Consider the following 20,666-nt stretch of genomic DNA (forward strand, 5'->3'; position numbering starts at 1 on the left):
TACAATATTGTTTAGGTATAAAAATTCTATATTTATATTTTGACGTATTGTTTGTAATACTGTATTTGCCACTTGTACAGAAAAAAAAAAAAACCATTTGAGTAGCTGGACGATTAAGAAATTGTTGGATGATTGCATAAGTGAGCAAATGTTGGTATTGTTGGAAATGAGGAGGGAACATCCCCACTTCGGCAAGCAAACTATGAGACTATTCTGGAAGGCGCCAATGGCCATTCTTACCCCATGAGGTTGGTCTGGATCCAACAATTTCAAAGCTGAATGTGCCACTGAGCCATAAACCAGATTTTAAATTTTAAGACATTTCAGGGGTAGGTGTGAACTCTGACCACAATTTATTGGTTATGAACTGTAGAGTTAAACCAAAGAAATTGCAATAAAGTAGGAAATTAAGATGAGAGCTGGCTAAGCTGAAAGATCTAGGGGTCACTCAGAGTTTCAGAGGGAGCATTAGGCAAGAGTTGACTGGAACAGGGGAAATGAACAAAGTAGAACAATCCGGGTAACTTTAAGAGATGAAATAGTGAAGGCGGCAGAAGATCAAATAGGTAAAAAGGTAAGGCCTAGTAGAAATCCTTTGATAACACAATAACTACAGAATTTAACTGATGAAAGAAGAAAACATAAAAATGTAGCAAATGAAGCAGGCGAAAGGGGATACAAATGTCTAAAAAATAACTAGACAGCAGAGGCTAGAGGACAAATTTAAGTATTTAGGAGAATATATGAAAAGGGGAAAGATAGATACTACAAACAGGAAAATTAAAGATGTCTTTGTAGAAAAGAGAAGCATCTGTATGAATATCAAGAGCTCAGATGGAAAACCATTCCTAAGCAAAGAAGGGACACCTGAAAGGTGAAAGTGGTATACAGAAGGTCTATACAATGGAGATGAAATTGGCAATATTATAAAAATGGAAGAGGACACAGATGAAGATGAGATAGGGGATATGATAATGTGATAACAATCTGACAGAGCACTCCAAGACCTAAGTTGAAAAAAGGCCCCGAGAGGAGATGATATTCAGCTGTAACTACTGATAGCCTTGGGAGAGCCAGCTATGACAAAACTCTTCCATCTGATACGCAAGATGTGTAAGATACCATGAGACTTCAAGAAGAATGTAATAAAGCCAAGTCTGAAGAAAGCAGCTGCTGACAGGTGTGACTATACTAATACTAATTCTTTACAGAAGAATGGAAAAATGTTATAAGCCAACCTCGGGAACGATCAGTTTGGATTTCAGAGAAATGTAGGAAAATGTGAGGCAATACTGACACTACAACTTTTGTTAGAAGACAGGGTAAGGAAAGGTAAACCTATGTTTTCAGTGTTTGTAGACAAAGCTTTTGGCAATGTTGACTGGAATACTTTGAAATGCTAAAGGTAGAAGGGGTAAAATATAGGGAGCAAAAGGCCATTTACAACATTTAAAGAAACCAAATGGCAGTTGTATGAGTTGGGGGGGAATGAAAGGGTAGGAGTGGTTGAGAAAGGAGTGAGACAAGGTTGTAGACCATTTCTGATTTTATTCAATCTACAATGAGAAAGCAATGAAGGAAACCAAAGAAAATTTTGGAGTAGGAATTACAGTCCAAAGAGAAGAAATAAAAATTCAGGTTTGCAATGAAACTGTAATTCGTTCACAGGCAGCAAATGACTTGGAAGAGTAAACATAATGGGCAGTGTCGAAAGGAGGAATGTAGTCAAATTTAATCAGGTGACTGTGAGCAACACACACACACACACACACACACACACACACACACACACACACACACACACACACAGCAGGCAATGGTCATATGTATGTGTGCGAATTGCATTTGCATGACTGAGTGAGTTAGTGAGTGAGTGAGTGAGTGAAAGCCTAGGGACCGATGACCTCAGCAGTTTGGTCCTATAAGAACTTAAACAAATTTAGAAAAAATAGGAAATTTTTGGTCTTTTAAAAGGCATTATCTTATTAAATAATGGTGGTTTACTACTAGTCTTTTAGACCAATAAATTTGAATACTTGGTTATCTGACTGGAGCCATCAAAAGTACACCTTCATTTCATCAAAAGTAACAAAGTAATAAGTGTTCTTCTCTTTCGGGTTTTTCCACTCTGTCTATTATCCGACGTGTCGAGAGATTTGTTTCTGTAAATTATTTCTCAAAATTTTTCATCAAACATAACTGAAAATAGTTCTAATAATCCTGGGTGTTCACCTAACACATTTGAGTCTCAGAAAATTTCCAAATTATTGGTGTGTGTTTCTCTTCCTGCCAAACCCAAGACACACATTATTTAGGTACTAAAATTTCCTATTTTCTATTAAATTCTGCATGGTTTCTATTTTGTACAATCATTTGCTACCACTAGATTCTTCCATCACTACATTCACAACACACTCACTCTTAACATTATGCAGGGTCTTACTAAATTTTTCTTCAAAAACTTAAGTACAAAATCACTAGTAAACTTTCTTTATAACACAGATTTAATGCATTGTGACTAATTCTTGTAGTGTAATGGTAAGAACAAAACCACAATTTCAAATGACACGTGTGTCTCAAGTTAGACTCACAATGTTTTATGTTTGAACCAACTTTCGTTCCCCATGAGTGTGACTTCTTAATGTTTACATTAGGTCCAAAGTTGTTTCCTCAAGTGACTCGAGATATTCATGTTCAGTCCAAAATTGTTATCACAAGTTAGACTCATCAAAGTCTGGCATGAGATTAAAAGGGTTTTAAATTTCCAAGTTGCATGTTATTTGATACTGGTATTCATTTTAACGTAAAGCATACAGAAAAAGAAAGCACCATTTTTATTCACAATTATTTTTACTTATGGAGCTCTTTGATGTAAATTTAGGAAATTACAATACATTGTCCATTTTATTAGTCTTTAAAATCATTTAATTACATTTCATTTACAGTTCATAACAGTGGCAACTGAATTATATTAGAGTGTGAGGGGTGTGTTAAGGGGTTAAAACTGTCTTACCTGGGTCTTACTGTGGCTCCCCATGGGTTTACTACCACTATTGTACTGCTCTCTCAGCTTTTGGGGAATAACCAGCGATGTGGTGACAGCATTGCCAATGAATAACACAAAGAATAATCCCGAAGACACGGGGACCTGGAAATAAAAAAAATTACTTAATTGCTTCCAAAACATCATGATCCACCCTTGGCCATAGAATGTTGTATTGAATTAGACATTTATCTTCAATAATAATCAATGTAAATTGTATAGTTTACCTGCCAAGTTGCTTCAGGGTGGAATGACAAGTTGTACAATGTGTATGCATTAACAAGCTGGAAAACATATCCAACAAAAAGGAAGGGTAGAAGAAATCCCAGACCACGCCACATCCATGAATGAAAGCCTTCAATAGTTATATCCATGTTATGTCGTTCCCCAAGAGCTTTCAGACGGTAAAGAATTCCTTGCTGATACCTGAACTGCAAGTACTGTACAATACCTGCAAAAGGCATTCATATTAAGAGTATAGTTTTACAGTATCTGTTTCACTAATTTGTGTGAATAATAAATCAAACTGAAAAATCACTATAGCAAAGATGTCTGACTTCCAGATACAAAGGAGCCCACTTTGCAGAACTTAAGAGGAAAATCAGAAAGCACAAAGTGTGTAAATGTATCACAGTTGCACAACACTGTATCCCGAAATGAAATGAAGAGAAATGCCAATGAAATGGCACTGTTAAAATCTACAAATGGATAAGAAAAAGTTAGAGAAAAATTAAACACAGAAGAAAAAGAATGAATCATTAACTCACAAAAAGTTAAGCACAAAAAAACATTGAAAGCAAGTGAAAATACATCAAAAAGCAGTGAAAAGTCTGAAAAGCAGAAGAAATACTGAAGGAAACTTTGCAAATGTGATGTAGTGCAATTAATGTGTGTGACATTCAGAAATCCCTGTTTCAGCAGAAAATGGAAACAATTGTGTCATCATATACAGCTAAAAAGATGCAAAGAACAGTAACTGAACTAGACCTTGCTGATTGTGTACCTCAAACAACATAAGGTTAAAGTAAAAAGTCCGACAATTACTTCTCCATGAAGATACTAAAGGCCAGAAACTTTATCACAAAGTTATATTAATTTTTATTTCATGCTGTGAGAGGAAACATGACATGGCACTGGATGAATTATTTCTAAATACCACTAAATTTAAAAATAAGTTTTAATTCTTCATAAAATCATTCCAGTGTATACCAAAACTTTCATGAAATATTTAGTTGTCTTTTAACCTACTTAGCAGTTTTCCTTCATTGCACCTTAACACAGCATGAATTTATCTATCATTCCAAGTAAGAAAATAATGAGGTGCACAACAAGATATAAGCTTTCCTGGGAAAGTTTTTCTTGGCGTGCCTTCATTAAGAATTTATTACTATTCACACGCCTTACACAGAGAATTTAGTTTTCATGGAATCAAAATTTCCTGATTATTTTACTAAAGCAGTGTTGCAAAGGTGTAAAACTCTGAATGTGAAATTTTGGGTTGCCATAAGCTATTAGAGAATATAATTTTTACTACACGACTAGTTTCAGTCATATGATCATTCTCAAATACATGAATGCACACGCGAAGTATAATACATTAACATAGAAATGGTACGATTTGTAGAGAAAATCTGCCTGTTTTAACCAATAAGTTAATAAAATAAGCATTAACAAAAGTCTTTCACTAAACAAAGTTTTCATTGAATACAATGGAAAATGCATCAGCTGACTTATTTTATTTTTCCTGACTTATTTTAATTTACATTAATTGTTCAATAGACATATTCTTTAACATATTATTGTGGTTCTATACGAATTTCCCATTTGAAACTGTGCACTGATGTATATACAACAGGAACATTCAATAATGGTAGTGTCTTTGGGTTTGTTGCTGGATCCCAAAATCAAGACAATTCATATTTGGGCGAGCCACCTGCCACCATATTCAAGACATTATTTGGAAAAGCACAAGCCTACAGATTTAGCTGCAATGAAACTAGATTCATATATTTTCTTAATCTGCTATCTTCCTATACTTTTACATTATGCTTCTCTATACAAAATCCTCATGAACAAGATGCCAGCATGCAATCTTCTCAATTTCACTGGCTGCACAATTTTCAGATAATTACAGATTTTGAATTCAAATATTCCAACACCAAAATATCTCCTTTGTATATTAGTACTGCCAAGCAGTCTACCACTAGCAATACATCCCCTTTTGTTACATGATTTTTGTCTGTTTTTCAGCTAATAACCTATGTGGTTTTCCGAGTCCTCTGTTAAAAGAATTGCATTGTTAGTTTTTGTCTCATCTTGCCCTATGTTACTTCAGTTTCTCTGGAATTCTCAATGGATGTCAGCTACTTGGCAAGTGTTACTTGCTCAGTACGTTTCTTCTCTTTGCCAGTCGGAGGTCTCTCTGGGTACAAAAGTTAGTGCATTTGTGGCCACTTGCGTGTTTATGTAACTGTTGCCACTGTTAAGGTAGAAATCTTTTCTAATTGTAATTACAATATATGTAAAAGGTAGCAGAAGAAACTGAGAGGACAAATACAGAAGGAAAGGTCAAAATAGGAGATAATCACAGAGTCCATAGTTAGTGGAAGAAAATGAGAAAGGGAAGTGAAAAGGAATGAAGTAGTCAGATAACAAAATTAAAATAAGAGCAAAAGGCAGAGGACAAGGAGTAAACAGGGAAAAGTGGATAAGAGATTGAGCTCTTGGGAGCTCTGGAGCTCTTCTTCCATGGTAAACATTATTAGTTTCTTCAACATTTCAGGGATTTATTTTGAAAAACAAAGCCAATTAGAGCACTCAACAGTAGCCACTAATGAGCAAAAATAGGTTTTGATGGAAATGCTAACTGCAGCCACCAGCAAATTTAATGTGTTCTTGAGACTAGAATAAAGCCACATACTTAAAGTCTTAAGAGTTTATTTGTCAGGAACTCTAAAATGTGTGCTGGATATACCATAGTATCTAAAGCAGAACAGAAATTGCAGTGTTTGAAGCTATCGAGACAGGTAATTGATGGATTTTTCCAGTAGCTCAAAATCAGTATTTTTATATTATAGGTAAAGTTGTAAAATTTTTGTAAAGTTTCAACTGAATATAAAGCAACACTTGTGTATCTGTGGCTTCCTAGATTGTGCTTTACCTAGTAAAAGTAAATACAGCAAAGATTGTCAGGAAAATACTATGTCTCTACTTCATTATTAATAGACAATCATTACAATGGTAATTGCAGAATGTAAGACTGTAATTGAAAACTGTTGGAGTTGGGATTCCTAATCAATCCTTAAGAAACCAGCAGCAGCTTAAGATTGACCTGTAAGGTATTGTTCCACTAAAACACTGCTTATGAAAAGAAAACAGAACCACAGAAAGCAAAGGTGGCCTGGGAGTGATTGTGTCGTCATGACATGGCTCCAGTTAGCAGTGATGCAAAGATGCAAAAGGTAAGTACTAGATTAGATACTTCTTCAGGCTGTCCAATGGTACTGTAATGTCATCCTCAAAAGCCACAAAGTTGATTTTAATCACTCCCAAAGTTTTTGTTAATCCAATTTGGTTTTACAACTTTGTTATGTTAAGTTCCACTTCTAATATCCATTTTTAACATACTGTTTAAAGTAAGTTTTAATGGTCCATCTGCCATGTGGCGAGTAACAATCAGATTGTTCACTGATGGTGGTATTTACAGAAAACTGTCACCATTGAGTGACAGATTTTCTATGTGGTACCATGAATGACAGCTTACTTTAAACGTGGATAAATGTAAGTTACTGTGGATAGGTTGTAAAAATATTTGTGATGGCATAAACTCGATCACTGGGAACGAGAGAGAAGAGATGGCTGTGAGAAGACATCAGCCAATAGCACGCAGACCAACTCCTCTCCAGGACAACAACGCAACAGCAGTGGCCCCTATGTGAAGAGGACATATGCACTGTGCCCAACTGGTCATGGCCCAGTTGAACAGCAGCTTCAAGATTACGCAATTTTATAGCAGCGACTAAGGAATCTTATAGTGAGGAAGCTTGTTTATTTCGTATGGCGCTCTTTGCTTGTGACATGTCTGTGTAATAGTCAAAGTAAAATATAGTAATCTTTTCCTTCTGTAATAAAACTCATTAATACGATTTGTTTGAATGTTGCCTAGTGACCTGAGAAAGCGGGTTTCCTGGACACCATACTTTTGACTATGACTAGGATGGATTTAACACTATTCCTGTAATGTTGAAGTACAATATTAATGGTATGCCTCTCGGTCGTACTGAAGATCAATGTGTAGCATTAAAAAGTGGCATTAAATGGAACAAGCATGTTATGTCAGTTGTATTGTAGGCGAGTGGTCAGCATTCATTTATTGGGAACATTCTAAAAAGAATAGTCAGCCTAAAAAGGAGACCACATGCTGAACACTTTGCAAACTGCTGAAATGTTTTATCCGGACCAGGTTAGATTAAAGGCAAACATCAAAACAATTCAGAAGTGTACTGCTAGACTGGTAATGGGTCAGGTCTATCAGTATGATAACTGTAGGGAAAAAAAACATTGTTTTTACAAAATCCTATTAAAAAAGTTTAGTAAACTAGCATCTGTGACAGACTGCAAAACAAATGTGTATCTTAAGAACAATGTAACAGAGATGATGGCTTTAATAGAGTAATGCAGGCAAATCTGTTACCCATACCCCATTTGCAAGTGGAAGAGGAAAAGGAATGACTAACAATGGTACAAATCACCCTCCACCACACACCATATAGTGGTTTGAGGTATATGTATGTAGATGTAACATCCCATGCCAAGACAGGTATCCCATGTTCTCCAACCTTGAGTTTGTACTTTTTAGGAGGTCTCTAATGTTTATCACTTTAATTTTATAATGGCTGATAATCTTGCTAAAAATGATACCTAAGATATATCTCACTGATTAAGAACTTAATTTTGCAACTGCAGCAATGAAAATGATCACTGATCACAAAATAATGAAGTTTGAAACAACAGCAATCCTTATAAACATAAAAATTCAGTCTTTTTTTTTCTAAGGGCAATGGAGTGCAACTGATATCAATGCAAAATAAAGCTATTGGTTGGTAGGTTTTGAGGAGGGGACCAAACAGCATGGTGATCAGTCCCATCAGATGAGCGAAGGATGGGGAATGAAATCAACTGTGCCCTTTCAAAGCAAACATCCCAGCACTTGCCTGAAGTCATTCACAGAAACCATAGAAAACAAAAATCAGGATGGCCGGACATGTGTGTGAACTGTCTTCCTTCCAAATGTGAGTTCAGTGTGCTAACCACTGCACCATCTCGCTCAGTAACAAGGGTATGTTAAGAATTCTGCACACATAAAATATCATTGCTGTGAAACCTTCCTCTTTTCACAGACAATTAAACTGTACCAGAGTCTACGTGTGTATTTCTTATGACCACATCCCCAAATGTATCACAGTTTGAATGTGAAATAACTGACTGCTCTCAGTATGTCAAGCATTTGCTTTTATAATACCACACTAACGGTGCAAGTAGTCTTTTTCGCTCTGGTTAGGATAATCTTATACGCAATCTCTCTCTTCATTTTAGAAAACTCTCACATTTCAATCATTATTGCCTCCATCAAAACCTTGTGCATTCACATGGTACAAACAGAATCCTGAATATGTAATGAATAAAATATATTAACATGTGTTGCTGTAGCAAGTTTTTTGGGACCTAAAAATTTGTATTTGTGACAAACATGAATAGGGATGCAAGTTCCAGCTCGAACTCAGAAATTACCTAATAAATGCCTTTTGTATTGAGTTATATCAAGACTAGCGATTTTAAAAGTGACATGTACCCACCTACAAGTAATCTTAAGGCGTGTTCCCCTTTCCTGTTCCTTTCACGAATGGCAATGGAAAGAATGACTGTTGATATAACTCTTGTGTGACAAATTTTTATTATTTTCTCAATGTGATCATTTCACAAGACATATGCAGGAGAAAGTATTATGTTGTCAGACTTCTTGGAACATGTACTCTCTAAACTTCAACAGTGGACCTGTCCGTGATTTCTAATGCCTCTTTGTAGTGTGTGCCACTGGAATTTTTGAGCACCTCCATAATGGTCCCATTTCAAGTGACAAGACATGCCATTCTTTGTTGGAGCTTCTCCATCTCTTCTGTAAAACCTGCTTGGTAACATTCCCGGACTGAGGAACAATATTCAAGAATCAATCTAACAAGTGTTTCATAAGCCACTTCCTTCATGGATGACAAATTTCTTAAGATTGTACTAATGAATCTCAGTCTGGCAGTAGCTTTTCCTACTATTTGTTTTATGTGGTCTTTCCACTTAAGGTCACTCTGGGTGGTTATCTCTATATATATTACAGTAGTTACTGTCTCCATTGATCTGTTACCAACACTGTACTTTGCTGCCAGTAGTGAATCTCTTCACCTGTTCCTGGGCAATACGTTACATTTATTCAAGTTCAGGGTCAACTGCCCATCCTTGCTACAAATGCTAGTCCTCTGCAGGTCTTCTCCAATTCAACTGTATTCTGGGACTGAAACTTCCCTACAGACAACAGCATCATTCACACACAGCTTCAAGGAGCATGGGATATTATCGCCTAGATCACCAATACAAATTGTAAATACACACTCTTACAACACTCCCTTGCGGTACTCCCAAAATTATATTTGCGATTTTGTTCTATTAAGGACAGTGTGTTGAGTTCTATGTGCAAGGATGACCCATACCTTTCACAAATCTGGTTTGATACTTGGTAAGTTGATATTTTGTTCACTAAACAATGGTGCAGAGCTGTATCAAGGCCCTTTCAAGAATTTCGATATAGTTTCATTAGCTGCAAATAAGGATCAGGTTTTCAGTTACTAACACTGTGCAATATCTGACCAAAATAATATGCGCACCTGTGCACAAATAAAGCAATGTATCAGAGTGCTCTAAGCTATGATCTGGTGCCATGTCAATTGTTGGATAGCTGGATGATCTCTACAACATACATATTACACATAACAATGTAAGAGTCAGCTGAGGGACCTGGCATTGTAAGAGAAAGAAACTTTATTTGGTTCTATCTACACAGTAATTGTGAGTGCATACGAAAGAGATCAGTAGAATGCTAGTCAATGCTTATATGCTACAGAATAAGTGTGTTCAGCATACTTTGTATCTGACAAACTGCTTTACCTAAAGTACGATCATATGGGCTATTTAGCAAAATTTGCAACTTGACTGAAGATTTTTTTTTGTAGGGAGGATGCAGAATGTTATCTTGGACAGAGAGTCATCAACAGATGTAGAAATAACTTCAGATGTGCCCCAGGGAAGTTTGTTGAGACTATTTCTGTTCATTTTGTATATTAATGACTTTGGAGATAATATTAAGAGCAACCTCGAACTTTTCGCATAAGATGCAATCATCTATAAATCAGTACTGTTTGAAAAAAGCTGCACAAACATTCAGTCAGCTCTTGATAAGATTTCAAAGTGGTCCAAAGATAGCCAACTTGCTTTAAATGTTCAGAAATATAAAACTGTGCACTGTACAAAAATAAAAAATGTAGTATCCTATGACTACATCGTCAATGAGTCACTATTGGAATCAGTCCACTCATACAAATACTTGGGATATGAAATGGAAGGATCACATAGACTCCTTTGCAGGTAACACAGGTAGCACATTTCCACGCATTGGTAGAGTACCAGGGAAACGCTATCAGTCTTCAAAGCAGAATGCTTACATAACACATCCCAGAATATTGCTCAAGCATGTGGAAGACAAATCAAATAGGACTAGTGGGGTATATTTGACATGTACGAAAGGCAGGCAGCACAGATGGTCACAAATTTGTTTGGCCCATAAGAGAGCATCAGTGACATGCTGAAAAACTGACCTCACAAATTCTTGAAAACAGACACAAACTATCCCGTGAAATAATTTGTTTGTGAGGCACTCAACTGTGCAGTCATCAGCACCCTTACAAAGATCTAAAGTATACAGAGTCCAATCTAGCCACTTTCACATATAATGATGAAATGATCAGGACAACACAAACACACTGTTCCCGAGCAGAGAAAGTCACCAACTCAGCTGGGAACCAAACCTGCGACTCAATCTCTAAGTGATGAAACTAAGAGTATGCTTCAATTCCCCACTTATCACTCCCATAGCGCTCACAACACAGAGTACACCAGCTACAGCATTAACTGACATTTAAGCACCAATTCTTTGTGCTCTCCATATATGAATGGAACAAGAAGAAGCCCTGATAACTTGTTCGACAGGAAGTACACTCCATGTACTTCATCTGATTTGCAGAGTATGGATGTAGATGTAAATGCAGTGGTAAAGGAAGAATGTTGAGGAATACCTTAAAGTGGAGACGCACAATTCATGGGTGAGAAAGTAATGCTGCTTCTTAACAGACATAATCAACAGTTCCTGAAAGCTTGAATGGCCCAAAAAGATGAAAAGAAAACAAAGATCAACTTGGAAAAAGAACTGTAAGTTACTGTAACAGATCACCGATCAAAAAGCTGGGGAATTGCATTAAAGGTGTGGCTTTCTGAACACTTGTATGCATAGTTACCACATTGAAGGACTGTGTGAGAAAGCTTGCCAGACTAGAGATTAGGATGTGTGTTAGAAATAGCAAAAATATATTTTTAGTGAACATAACAAAATGGTCATATTATCTGCAGTCATTAAGCAGATACTGTACTGCAGAATCAATTCTTGTATTCACTATTGTTTGTAATAATTCTGTAATTTCATAACAGGGATTATCCAAGCAATGGGCATAAAACCAAGAACACGCATTCCTCCACATATTAAATAATGGTATTTAGCTTATACTACCCAGAACTTTTTTCATGGGCTTTTACAAAATTGAGAAATTCAGAGAACAGTAGTATAAAACTATGGCATACATGTTTCCTACTAGCAATTCACATTTTTTATCCAATTTTTCACACATCACGGTAACTCGCCATGTAAGGTCTGCAGCAACGTTTTATCTTAACAGTGATCAAGAACTGCATATTCCAGGTGTACAATTGGCATAAACCACAGGCTATTAAAAAAGTGACCTTACTTTTCATGCATATATAAAAACATTTGGAAGCTGCCAGTCTTGATTTTGATTTAATTTATCTTGTGGAAAATCTGTTGTGGAAGATAGTTTCCACTGTCTGATTATTTTTTTTTACTGATTATATCTCAAGAGTGAGACTCGTACCAAAAAAATTATATATATATATCAAAAATAAATAGTGTCCTAACAAATACGTTACTAGTCATGCTTAATATAGCAATGGCCTCAAAATTAAACAGGATAACCTAATTTTACTCCCAAAACCAAACTTCAGATATGTAACAGAATAAATGAAATAACACAGTAATGTTAAATTCTGAAAATTCTCCAACCATGTGATACGTCAATACCCAGTTTTAAAAGCAGGCACAAGCTATGCAGGATGTCATTCATTATTAACATGACACGAAAAAGCAACATTAGTATCGAAACATATATAAAACATGCAATAATTGTAAAAGAAGGAAATGAGTAACCCATTAGAAATAGAGTACATATTCAATTTAATGTAAGATTGTTACTAAAATGTTTAGGTAGGTGGATAATAAAGGGCAAGTTTCTTACTAATGTATACATTGAACCACATGAATTGCGTTCGGAACTGATACCAAGCACTGTTGTTAGGCCATATCAAGAGAATAGCTGCTTCAACCGTTGAGATAAAGTGGTGTAGTCGCCACCATCCTTTGATGCGGGATCCATTAACTTTCAATATACTTTCTCTTATAGTCAGAGTACAGTAGTACCAAACCAACAGGAAAAGCAAACAAAGCTCCAAAACCCTGAAAAAGAATGATGTTAAAGTAAATGTGTCTGCACATCTCAATCTGTATAACAAAAATACTAGTTACAAATGCAATATAGGAAAATTGTCACTTTTATTACGTACAAAACAATGTGTTATGAATAGATTAGCTAACTGTTGAATTTACTCATTAGTTAAATTTTTCCAGGAATTACTTAAGATTAAACCTTACCACCCACCCACTCTCTCTCTCTCTCTCTCTCTCTCTCTCTCCCCCCCCCCCCCCCCCCCCCCTCCTGATGAGCACAACAATGTGATGAATGGATGCAAAGTGTGGAAAACTGGATTGATGGGGGAAGTTAAAATACATAAACTCAAAAATGTCGCCTAGCATTCTGAAGCTCATTAATTTCATGTGCTTCTGCACGATATAGAACAAAGTAGAGTATGTGGCAGCTGCATGTAGATTATACAATTGTGTCCAGGTGTCCAGAGTGTGGCAGATGTCTTGCACAAAAATGCACAAAGTCTTGTTTCATTCACAGCTGCTCTGATGGAGTGCGACTGTTTCCAGGTATACCAACAGTCATACATTGAAAAAGCAGCACAAAATTTGCAAATTTAACACTAAATGCTATTCTTCATATTGACAGTGGCAAACATCCTTGTTTCTCAGAAATTCCCAGAAAAATTGACACCAAGAGTGTCTTTTGGGGCCAGTCTAGGAGCTTGTCACAGTTTATAGGAAAAGTTCTTTTCCTGCCTGATTCAAATTGCTGCAGTACATCTACATTGGTTCTTTCCAATTTGTTTCAGAGTCCACACTCCATAGGAAATTTTATCACTGCAATATTTGTAACAAAGTTGTATTTGAGTTTTTTGTTTACTTTTGCCTATAAAGTTGCCAATTATAGCGAGTAAAGAGATCAACATTTGTACGTACGGGATTGGGTAATTGCAATGTGATCATGAAAGTTACACTTCTGGCTGTATGTGAGTGTTTGCATAACAACTTCTTCATATATTTTGGAAAGCGTTCTATAGATATTTTAATCACAAGAAAATGATTCTTTTCATTGGGGTTACCCAAATGTTGAATCAGAATGAGTATAGAGGTACAAAAGAATACTGGTTTCGTATTTATCATCTACATAAATGGTGTAACATCATTAGCCATACTTCCCAATGTTACAATCCTCATATGCCATTATGACTTCATGACATTAAGAATATTTATGGTGAACCAAAGATATTTAATGGCTTGCAAAGTTCACGGAGTTGAAACCAATTGACATCCAGGAAAAATGTTCTGAATGTCAGGGACAGAGTCCACACAATCTGACCAAGCTGTGTGGGTTGTGGCAGGAATGATTGGACCTTGATGACATACAATCAGAATTTTTTTCATTGAAGTCACAGCAGTTTTCAACTTATCAAGTTTCAGGGAGATGTCACATTAGTAAGATATGATTCCTCTGCCAACGAGTTCATAGTTTCGTTGTGTGCGCTTGAGCATGCGTCCACAGGGAGTTGGGAGGGAGGGGGTTAGGAGGTGGAGCAAGGAAAAATATGTGTTACATACATAATACAAAAGTTAAGGTTATGAAATCTTCAACAATAATATTACTACTTCTGTACTGTAACTTCACACTTCCACTACCCTGTCTCACATAACATTAAGTTGTATCTTGATAACTCATATTTCCAAGTTGTATTAAATCAAGCTACAAACTGAGTAACTGCAATAGTGGTAAAATATAATCGGAATCTAACCCTGCTAAGCAAACAGAGACAACATGTAAAAAAAGCTAACAAAAACTAAGTTTTAAAACAAAAGATACTTTTAAGTGGCAAAGGTGAGGAAAGGGTTTTGGAGGATATGAGACTATTCGAACGTTATCAAATGAATCCTAACAAACTGCACAGGATCAATAAAACACAAAATGCAGAGGGTAGGGCAGATGAGATCGGAACATCTGAGGAACTGAATGGCAGGGTTCAATCTTAGTCACAGATAAGGAAAGTGAAGGCAAAGAATGGAGAAAGCCAGGTGAGAAAAGTGGTCAGGAAGAGGAAAAAAAACAAAAAGAGGCAAATACAGGAGTTACTTCCACTACCATGTTTTCCACTATATAGAATGAAAAAGAAATAAATTGAAAACATAAGAAAATAAATCTGCATGTGTACTAGGTTAATATTGTTATTTTGGTATGTAGAAGAATCTGACATATATATATGAAGTCAGATTCTTCGACATATCACAACAAAAATGTTAACCTAGTACACATGCAGATTTATTTTAATTAATCACACAAAAAAGCTAAAAATTCACCCTAAAACTGTGTGTGTGTGTGTGTGTGTATACTCATAACCATTTAGCCTGTTATTTTAATATCAATCATAGCACACACTGATCATCCTTCCAGTCTTGACCAAACCCTTAATACCTTCACAAACTATTTCCTTGGCATATGGTTAAACAATATGGTAGGCTTTCATTCAACGCCCAACAATGTTAAACAGAGAGCAGTATTTCAGTAGCAAAAGGAGAGAAAGGAGGAAATCAGTTATGTCTTTATTGAAGAAATTAATCTAGCACCTGTGTTAAATGACATAGAAAATCACATCGAATCAGGTTTGTCAGAAGGCAATCTGACCACACCACTGGTGTAAGTGTGCCGTTTTGTAGCCACATTGCTTCATCTTGGTTGATAAATTGAGACTGATCAATGCTGGAAAGGGTTCTTTGTAATTTGCCCACTAACAACAGTACTCACTAACTTTGATGCTTCTTCCAGTCTCCAGTAACTTACAACTTCAGTATGGGAAGCCCAAACCAAGCTCAAGTGCCAGGTTCTGACCAACCACTTGAGCATAATTAAACAGATCCCTTTCAATTGTTTTCTACTTTTCTCAGCCCTTCCCCTCAATTCTGAAATCACCCCCCCCCTTTCTCTATTTGGTTTCTTACTCTTTACTCCATTTCTGACTAGAATTGTTTTCTCATTCTTGTTCCCTACCTTTGATACATGAAACATTCACAATTTTTGGATACAATTATATCCAGCTGTACCGTTTAATAGAAACACACAAAAATGTGCAGCTGGATTTCCAGCTTACTGCAAGCAGTTTCCTTAATTACTTGAGCTATCTGAGCATGTCCCCAAGACTGATCCAAAGTCCATTATGTCGTAGTATCCCTGCAACACAGATCGGTTCTGGAGGCACACTGTGATAGCTAAAGTAGTTAAGATCACTGCTCGTGAGAAGCAGAAAATATGAGTCCGAGCACAAATTTTCATGCGTTTAACATGGCTGTAGAGTGTCAGCAGTGTCTGTTCCTTCAGATATGCATGCATGTTTGAAGGATAACTGCATCAAACTACAGACACCTTAAAATGCACACAATGCAATAACCTTATCTTCGACTTTGGCACTTCTGCCTGCCACTTCTTACTTCTACAGAAACTGAAAATGAAACTCAATACTCACCGGAAATTAACTAGCAGGTTGAGAACAGCGAGAACAAATCCAATTATACTTAACACCAGTTTGAATTTTTCATATTCATCTTTGTATCTAAACCTGAAAAAGAACAACATAGTAATAAATAAAAAAATCCCAGATTTAAAGTCATCAGTGATAATAATAATAACCATTAAAAAGGGGAAGTATCATCTTACCAGCAGCCACAACAGCTAATGATGTGGAAAATAAAACCACACAATTTCTGCATTTAAAAAAGAGTTAGCTAATACAGAAAATAAGGAAGAATAAGAAAGATATACATTGGTAAATGCAGTGAACATTCACTCCAAGGCCTGGATTAAATGATAGCAACAAACATATCAGAAATTGAATAGCTTTGACATTACTGATGAGTGACCTGCAACCAAAAATGACGATTCTTGCTCAACAAATACAAAACGACTTCTTGTAAATTAGTGTTCCCTCACAATATAATTACTGTCAGGACTTAACTAATGAGCTGTAGCAAGAATGGTTCAGTACCTCCTGCAGCATCCATGCTACAATGTACAGTTGAATTAGTGTTTGGCCACCGTCATGCAAATATCTGATACCAGCAGAAGGAAGCAATTCTTAGTCTTTTTGGTAAATTACCTGCTACATTCCTTTTACTGTGTTGTAATGGCTCGCTGCGTAGACTGTCACTCCCTTGGTGACTTAATTAGGCAGAAGCTCCCAAAAGGCCACTACTAAAGATATTTTCTTTATGAATGTAACTGTTTCTGTATTTCTTCAACAATGGATACAGTGTATCTTTTCTTAATGATAAACAATGCATCCTTGTTACATCCCCTATAATGATTACAAAAAAGTATGGCACTGCTTCATTCAAGCACTTTAACAAACTATCATCTGATGATGACAAGCAAGTACACCTCAAAATTCTTGAAGTTTCAGTAAAACCACTCAATGTTATATCTAAGAGCTTCAGTAACAAACCATTAATTGTTATGAAACTGAACATCTACCCTACATTGGGAGGTGCAAATCTACATTTGTTTAGACATTGGATCCAAAGCAGTTAACTGATTATGGTCCAGACATGTGAGCACCAAAATCTCTTGGAACAAGATGTCAAAGCATTTTACAAAATTTTGGCCACAGTGTAACATCTGATCTCTAAATCAGGTTGTAAAAGAAATATACAAAAAAGCATGCTTTATGAGAAAGGCTACTCACATATCCTCGTACCAATCTGGAGGATGGAGAAATCATTGCAATTTCAAATCTGAAAAGTTGTAGTCAGGATATAAACCTGCCTCCCTAGATTAAAAACCTAGAAATTTGGTATCAAGGCACACCACTTCACTAGTAATGATTGCTTTATTACTTTTCCTTTAACTGACTCTTTCAGCAATAAGAACAATGATGCACCTAACATTGATCCTGTCCTACAGTTGCATATCATTTCACAGTAACGAAAAATTATTTACTAACAAGAAGCGCTGCTAAAAACTATTACATTTAGTTAATAACAGATCTGTAAAATTTATTAAGATGAAATTTTGTCATACTTGTCATTTTTGTTGAGAATGGAAACATTCACACTTCCCACAATAATTCTCAAATAGAGACCATTCGGCTTTGGTAAACATTGCTCTATTTCATTTAAATTAACCTCTCTCCGCTGCAAATCTTTATCCAGGTCCAAAACAGTCTTCACATCTTTCTCCTCAGCTCTTTTTCTTAATCTGAAAATTTAAGATTATTAAGAAAAAAAATTTAACATCCTGTAATAAATGCAGGATATTATAATTAAATTACTCGTTGAAGGTACAGTAGCACACAGACTCATTAAAAAACATTCAGATTTCTGTTACAGAAACATGAGGAGTAGACTTATAATTACCACAACAACACAAACTCAAAAGACAATTCAAGTATTTAACATCTTAATTTTAGAGTGCAATCATGTTTAAAATAATGTAACCTTATTTGTTATGTAACATAGCATGTTTGTGAAGTGATACACTGATTTAAGCTGAACACTTGCTCCACAAATAGAAAAAAAAATTGTTTTTTAAGCTTACGCTGGGAGTGTGAGAAAATTGTGACCAATCAAGTTTAAGACAATTCCCCACTCATAATTTTGACAGAAATACAATGGAAATCCAACTGGATGCCACAAAACAAGGACATTATTAATACTCTCAGGTACTTTGTCAGACTGTGATGAAAATAGTGAAAAATCCTAATTTCCAATGTATGCTTATTGTTGGTGCACATTTAACTGGTTACAGTACTGGATAGTGCAAGTGGGTTACATATATTTAAACAAAGCTGCTTGTAATGGAAAGGTAAATCAATCAACAAGATTGAACAGATCCCAATCCCTCAAAACCAGAAGAACGTTGTCAAACAATAGTCAAGCTATTGCAACCATTTTCACCAACATTTAATTAGCATCTCATTTCACAGTGAATGACTGGATATTAGAAAATGGTCTTTCCAATTTGTGTATCACATGTCACGTCTCTTTGTGATGTGAACTTTAATGGTTCCTGTTACACTGAAAGTTCAGTGTGAGGAGGAGGAGGAGGAGGAGGAGGAGGAGGAGGAGGAGAAGAAGAGATGGTTTAAGGCCCTCAACTGCACAGTTTTCCGTTGTCCTTCCCAATGAAACATACATCTGTTAACTTGTATTGCTTTACCTATTCCAAGTTGGAACAATGCCACAAAACAGGGGCGAGGAACAATGTAATAACGGCAAGGAACAATGTCAATGGTAGAACTGATTCTGGTGCATATATAGCTGTCATAAAATATTTACAAGCAAATAGCATCCACAGAAAGCAAATTTTAAAGTACACATTAAATCTCCCATGGTAACAACATGAAATGAAGCGGTTAGCAGAAGGAAGTGCTAACCCCAATTTCGTAAAGATTAGTCTGATCATAGTATCTTTGCATTTTCGAATTCATCACATGCTGGTAGCAAGCAGTTCTATATGCATTGCTGGAAAGTGGTGTCTACTTTTCAAATTATTTTATCTTGTATTATGTTCTTTCCTTTGAATTAAACCAAACACATGACATAGAACTACTAAATATGCTGTTGTGGTTTAGCACTTTACTTGCCAACCCCTTCAGTTTACCAAATTATTGTACAACTGTAGGCATGTGTTAATACATGAAAGATATTCAACAATATTCATATCACTTTATGCAGTCCTGGACTTAACAAGGTGGAGGAGACCTGTATCTCTACCTCAGATACCCTCCAATGCACTAACTAAAATATAGTTGGCTGTTTTTCAGCAAAGATGATTCTGTGAACAAAGAAGGAATGGAAGGTGGTGCATCATAATTTTACTTGTGGCAGTCTCAGCACCCCATACTCCCCCATACTCTCAGAAAACATGAGTGCAGGGATTTACCAGGTACTTTAGCCAACTACCTGCAGTAAGATTGCCAGTATCTACACTTAGGCAGTGACCTGGCCAGACTGCAGTTTAAAGCTCAACTCTGCACATAATTACACAAATATCATCTACACTTATTTGAACCCCACAAATGATGAACCCAATATAACTGGAACACGAAACCTCAGACAATTATCAGCCAGCCCAACAAAATCACCTGAATTTCAACACCCGATTCATGACTCAAATCTGGCACATCAGCAGCACTGATTACATGAGTCATGGTGCACTGCTATGAGTTGGCACCATATCTCAGACAACAGACCTGAAAGAGCTGGCAGTGGCACAACTGAAGGTTTGCTTCAAGAACTATCAGCCCTTCAATTATGGTACATGCCACATCCAGAAACCAATGCAGGAGCTACATGCTTGCCCAAGCCATGTACTGGAATCACTATGTCACTGCATATTCAAGTCCTTGCACGGACTGAGTCGTGCAAGCTCTGCATTATGAGGGCACTGGTGACAAAACACTGAATTGCCTGGCATGCAAAACGGCTTGCTCATGGACCCCAAGAGTGTGTGAGAGTTGCAAAACAATAAGCTATGTACAGTTACCACTCTAAAAATTGCTACTCACGACATGTTCTGCACACCTAAATATAATATAATTCCAGAAGAAGGAGGGAAAGTTACAATCAGTATCTTCACAGATCCACCTATAATATAACACAGCTATTTGTGTCAAGGCCTGTTTCATTAAACTTCAGAGCCATCTTACTAATACCTGTATCTGACTGAAGAATGGGATTAAAGGACACTGACTCTTCAGTTAAAAGGGGGAAAGAAAGTCATTTCCATCAATATAT

The 20,666-nt window shown here is 36.3% G+C and overlaps 1 protein-coding gene across 1 annotated transcript in view; it reads right to left on the reverse strand.

Annotated features, from left to right (window-relative positions):
• Positions 1 to 20,666, reverse strand: part of LOC126336039 (transmembrane protein 120 homolog) — a 61,341-nt gene that overhangs the window by 18,088 nt on the left and 22,587 nt on the right. The window contains exons 3-7 of the mRNA XM_049999522.1: positions 17,950 to 18,126; positions 16,400 to 16,492; positions 12,727 to 12,944; positions 3,271 to 3,494; positions 3,014 to 3,148 (exon numbers count right to left, since the gene is read on the reverse strand). Of these exons, the coding sequence (XP_049855479.1) occupies positions 3,014 to 3,148; positions 3,271 to 3,494; positions 12,727 to 12,944; positions 16,400 to 16,492; positions 17,950 to 18,126 (847 nt within the window). The remainder of the gene's footprint in view (positions 1 to 3,013; positions 3,149 to 3,270; positions 3,495 to 12,726; positions 12,945 to 16,399; positions 16,493 to 17,949; positions 18,127 to 20,666) is intronic.

Source organism: Schistocerca gregaria, chromosome 1, assembly GCF_023897955.1.
Source record: "Schistocerca gregaria isolate iqSchGreg1 chromosome 1, iqSchGreg1.2, whole genome shotgun sequence".
Lineage (NCBI taxonomy): Eukaryota > Metazoa > Arthropoda > Insecta > Orthoptera > Acrididae > Schistocerca > Schistocerca gregaria.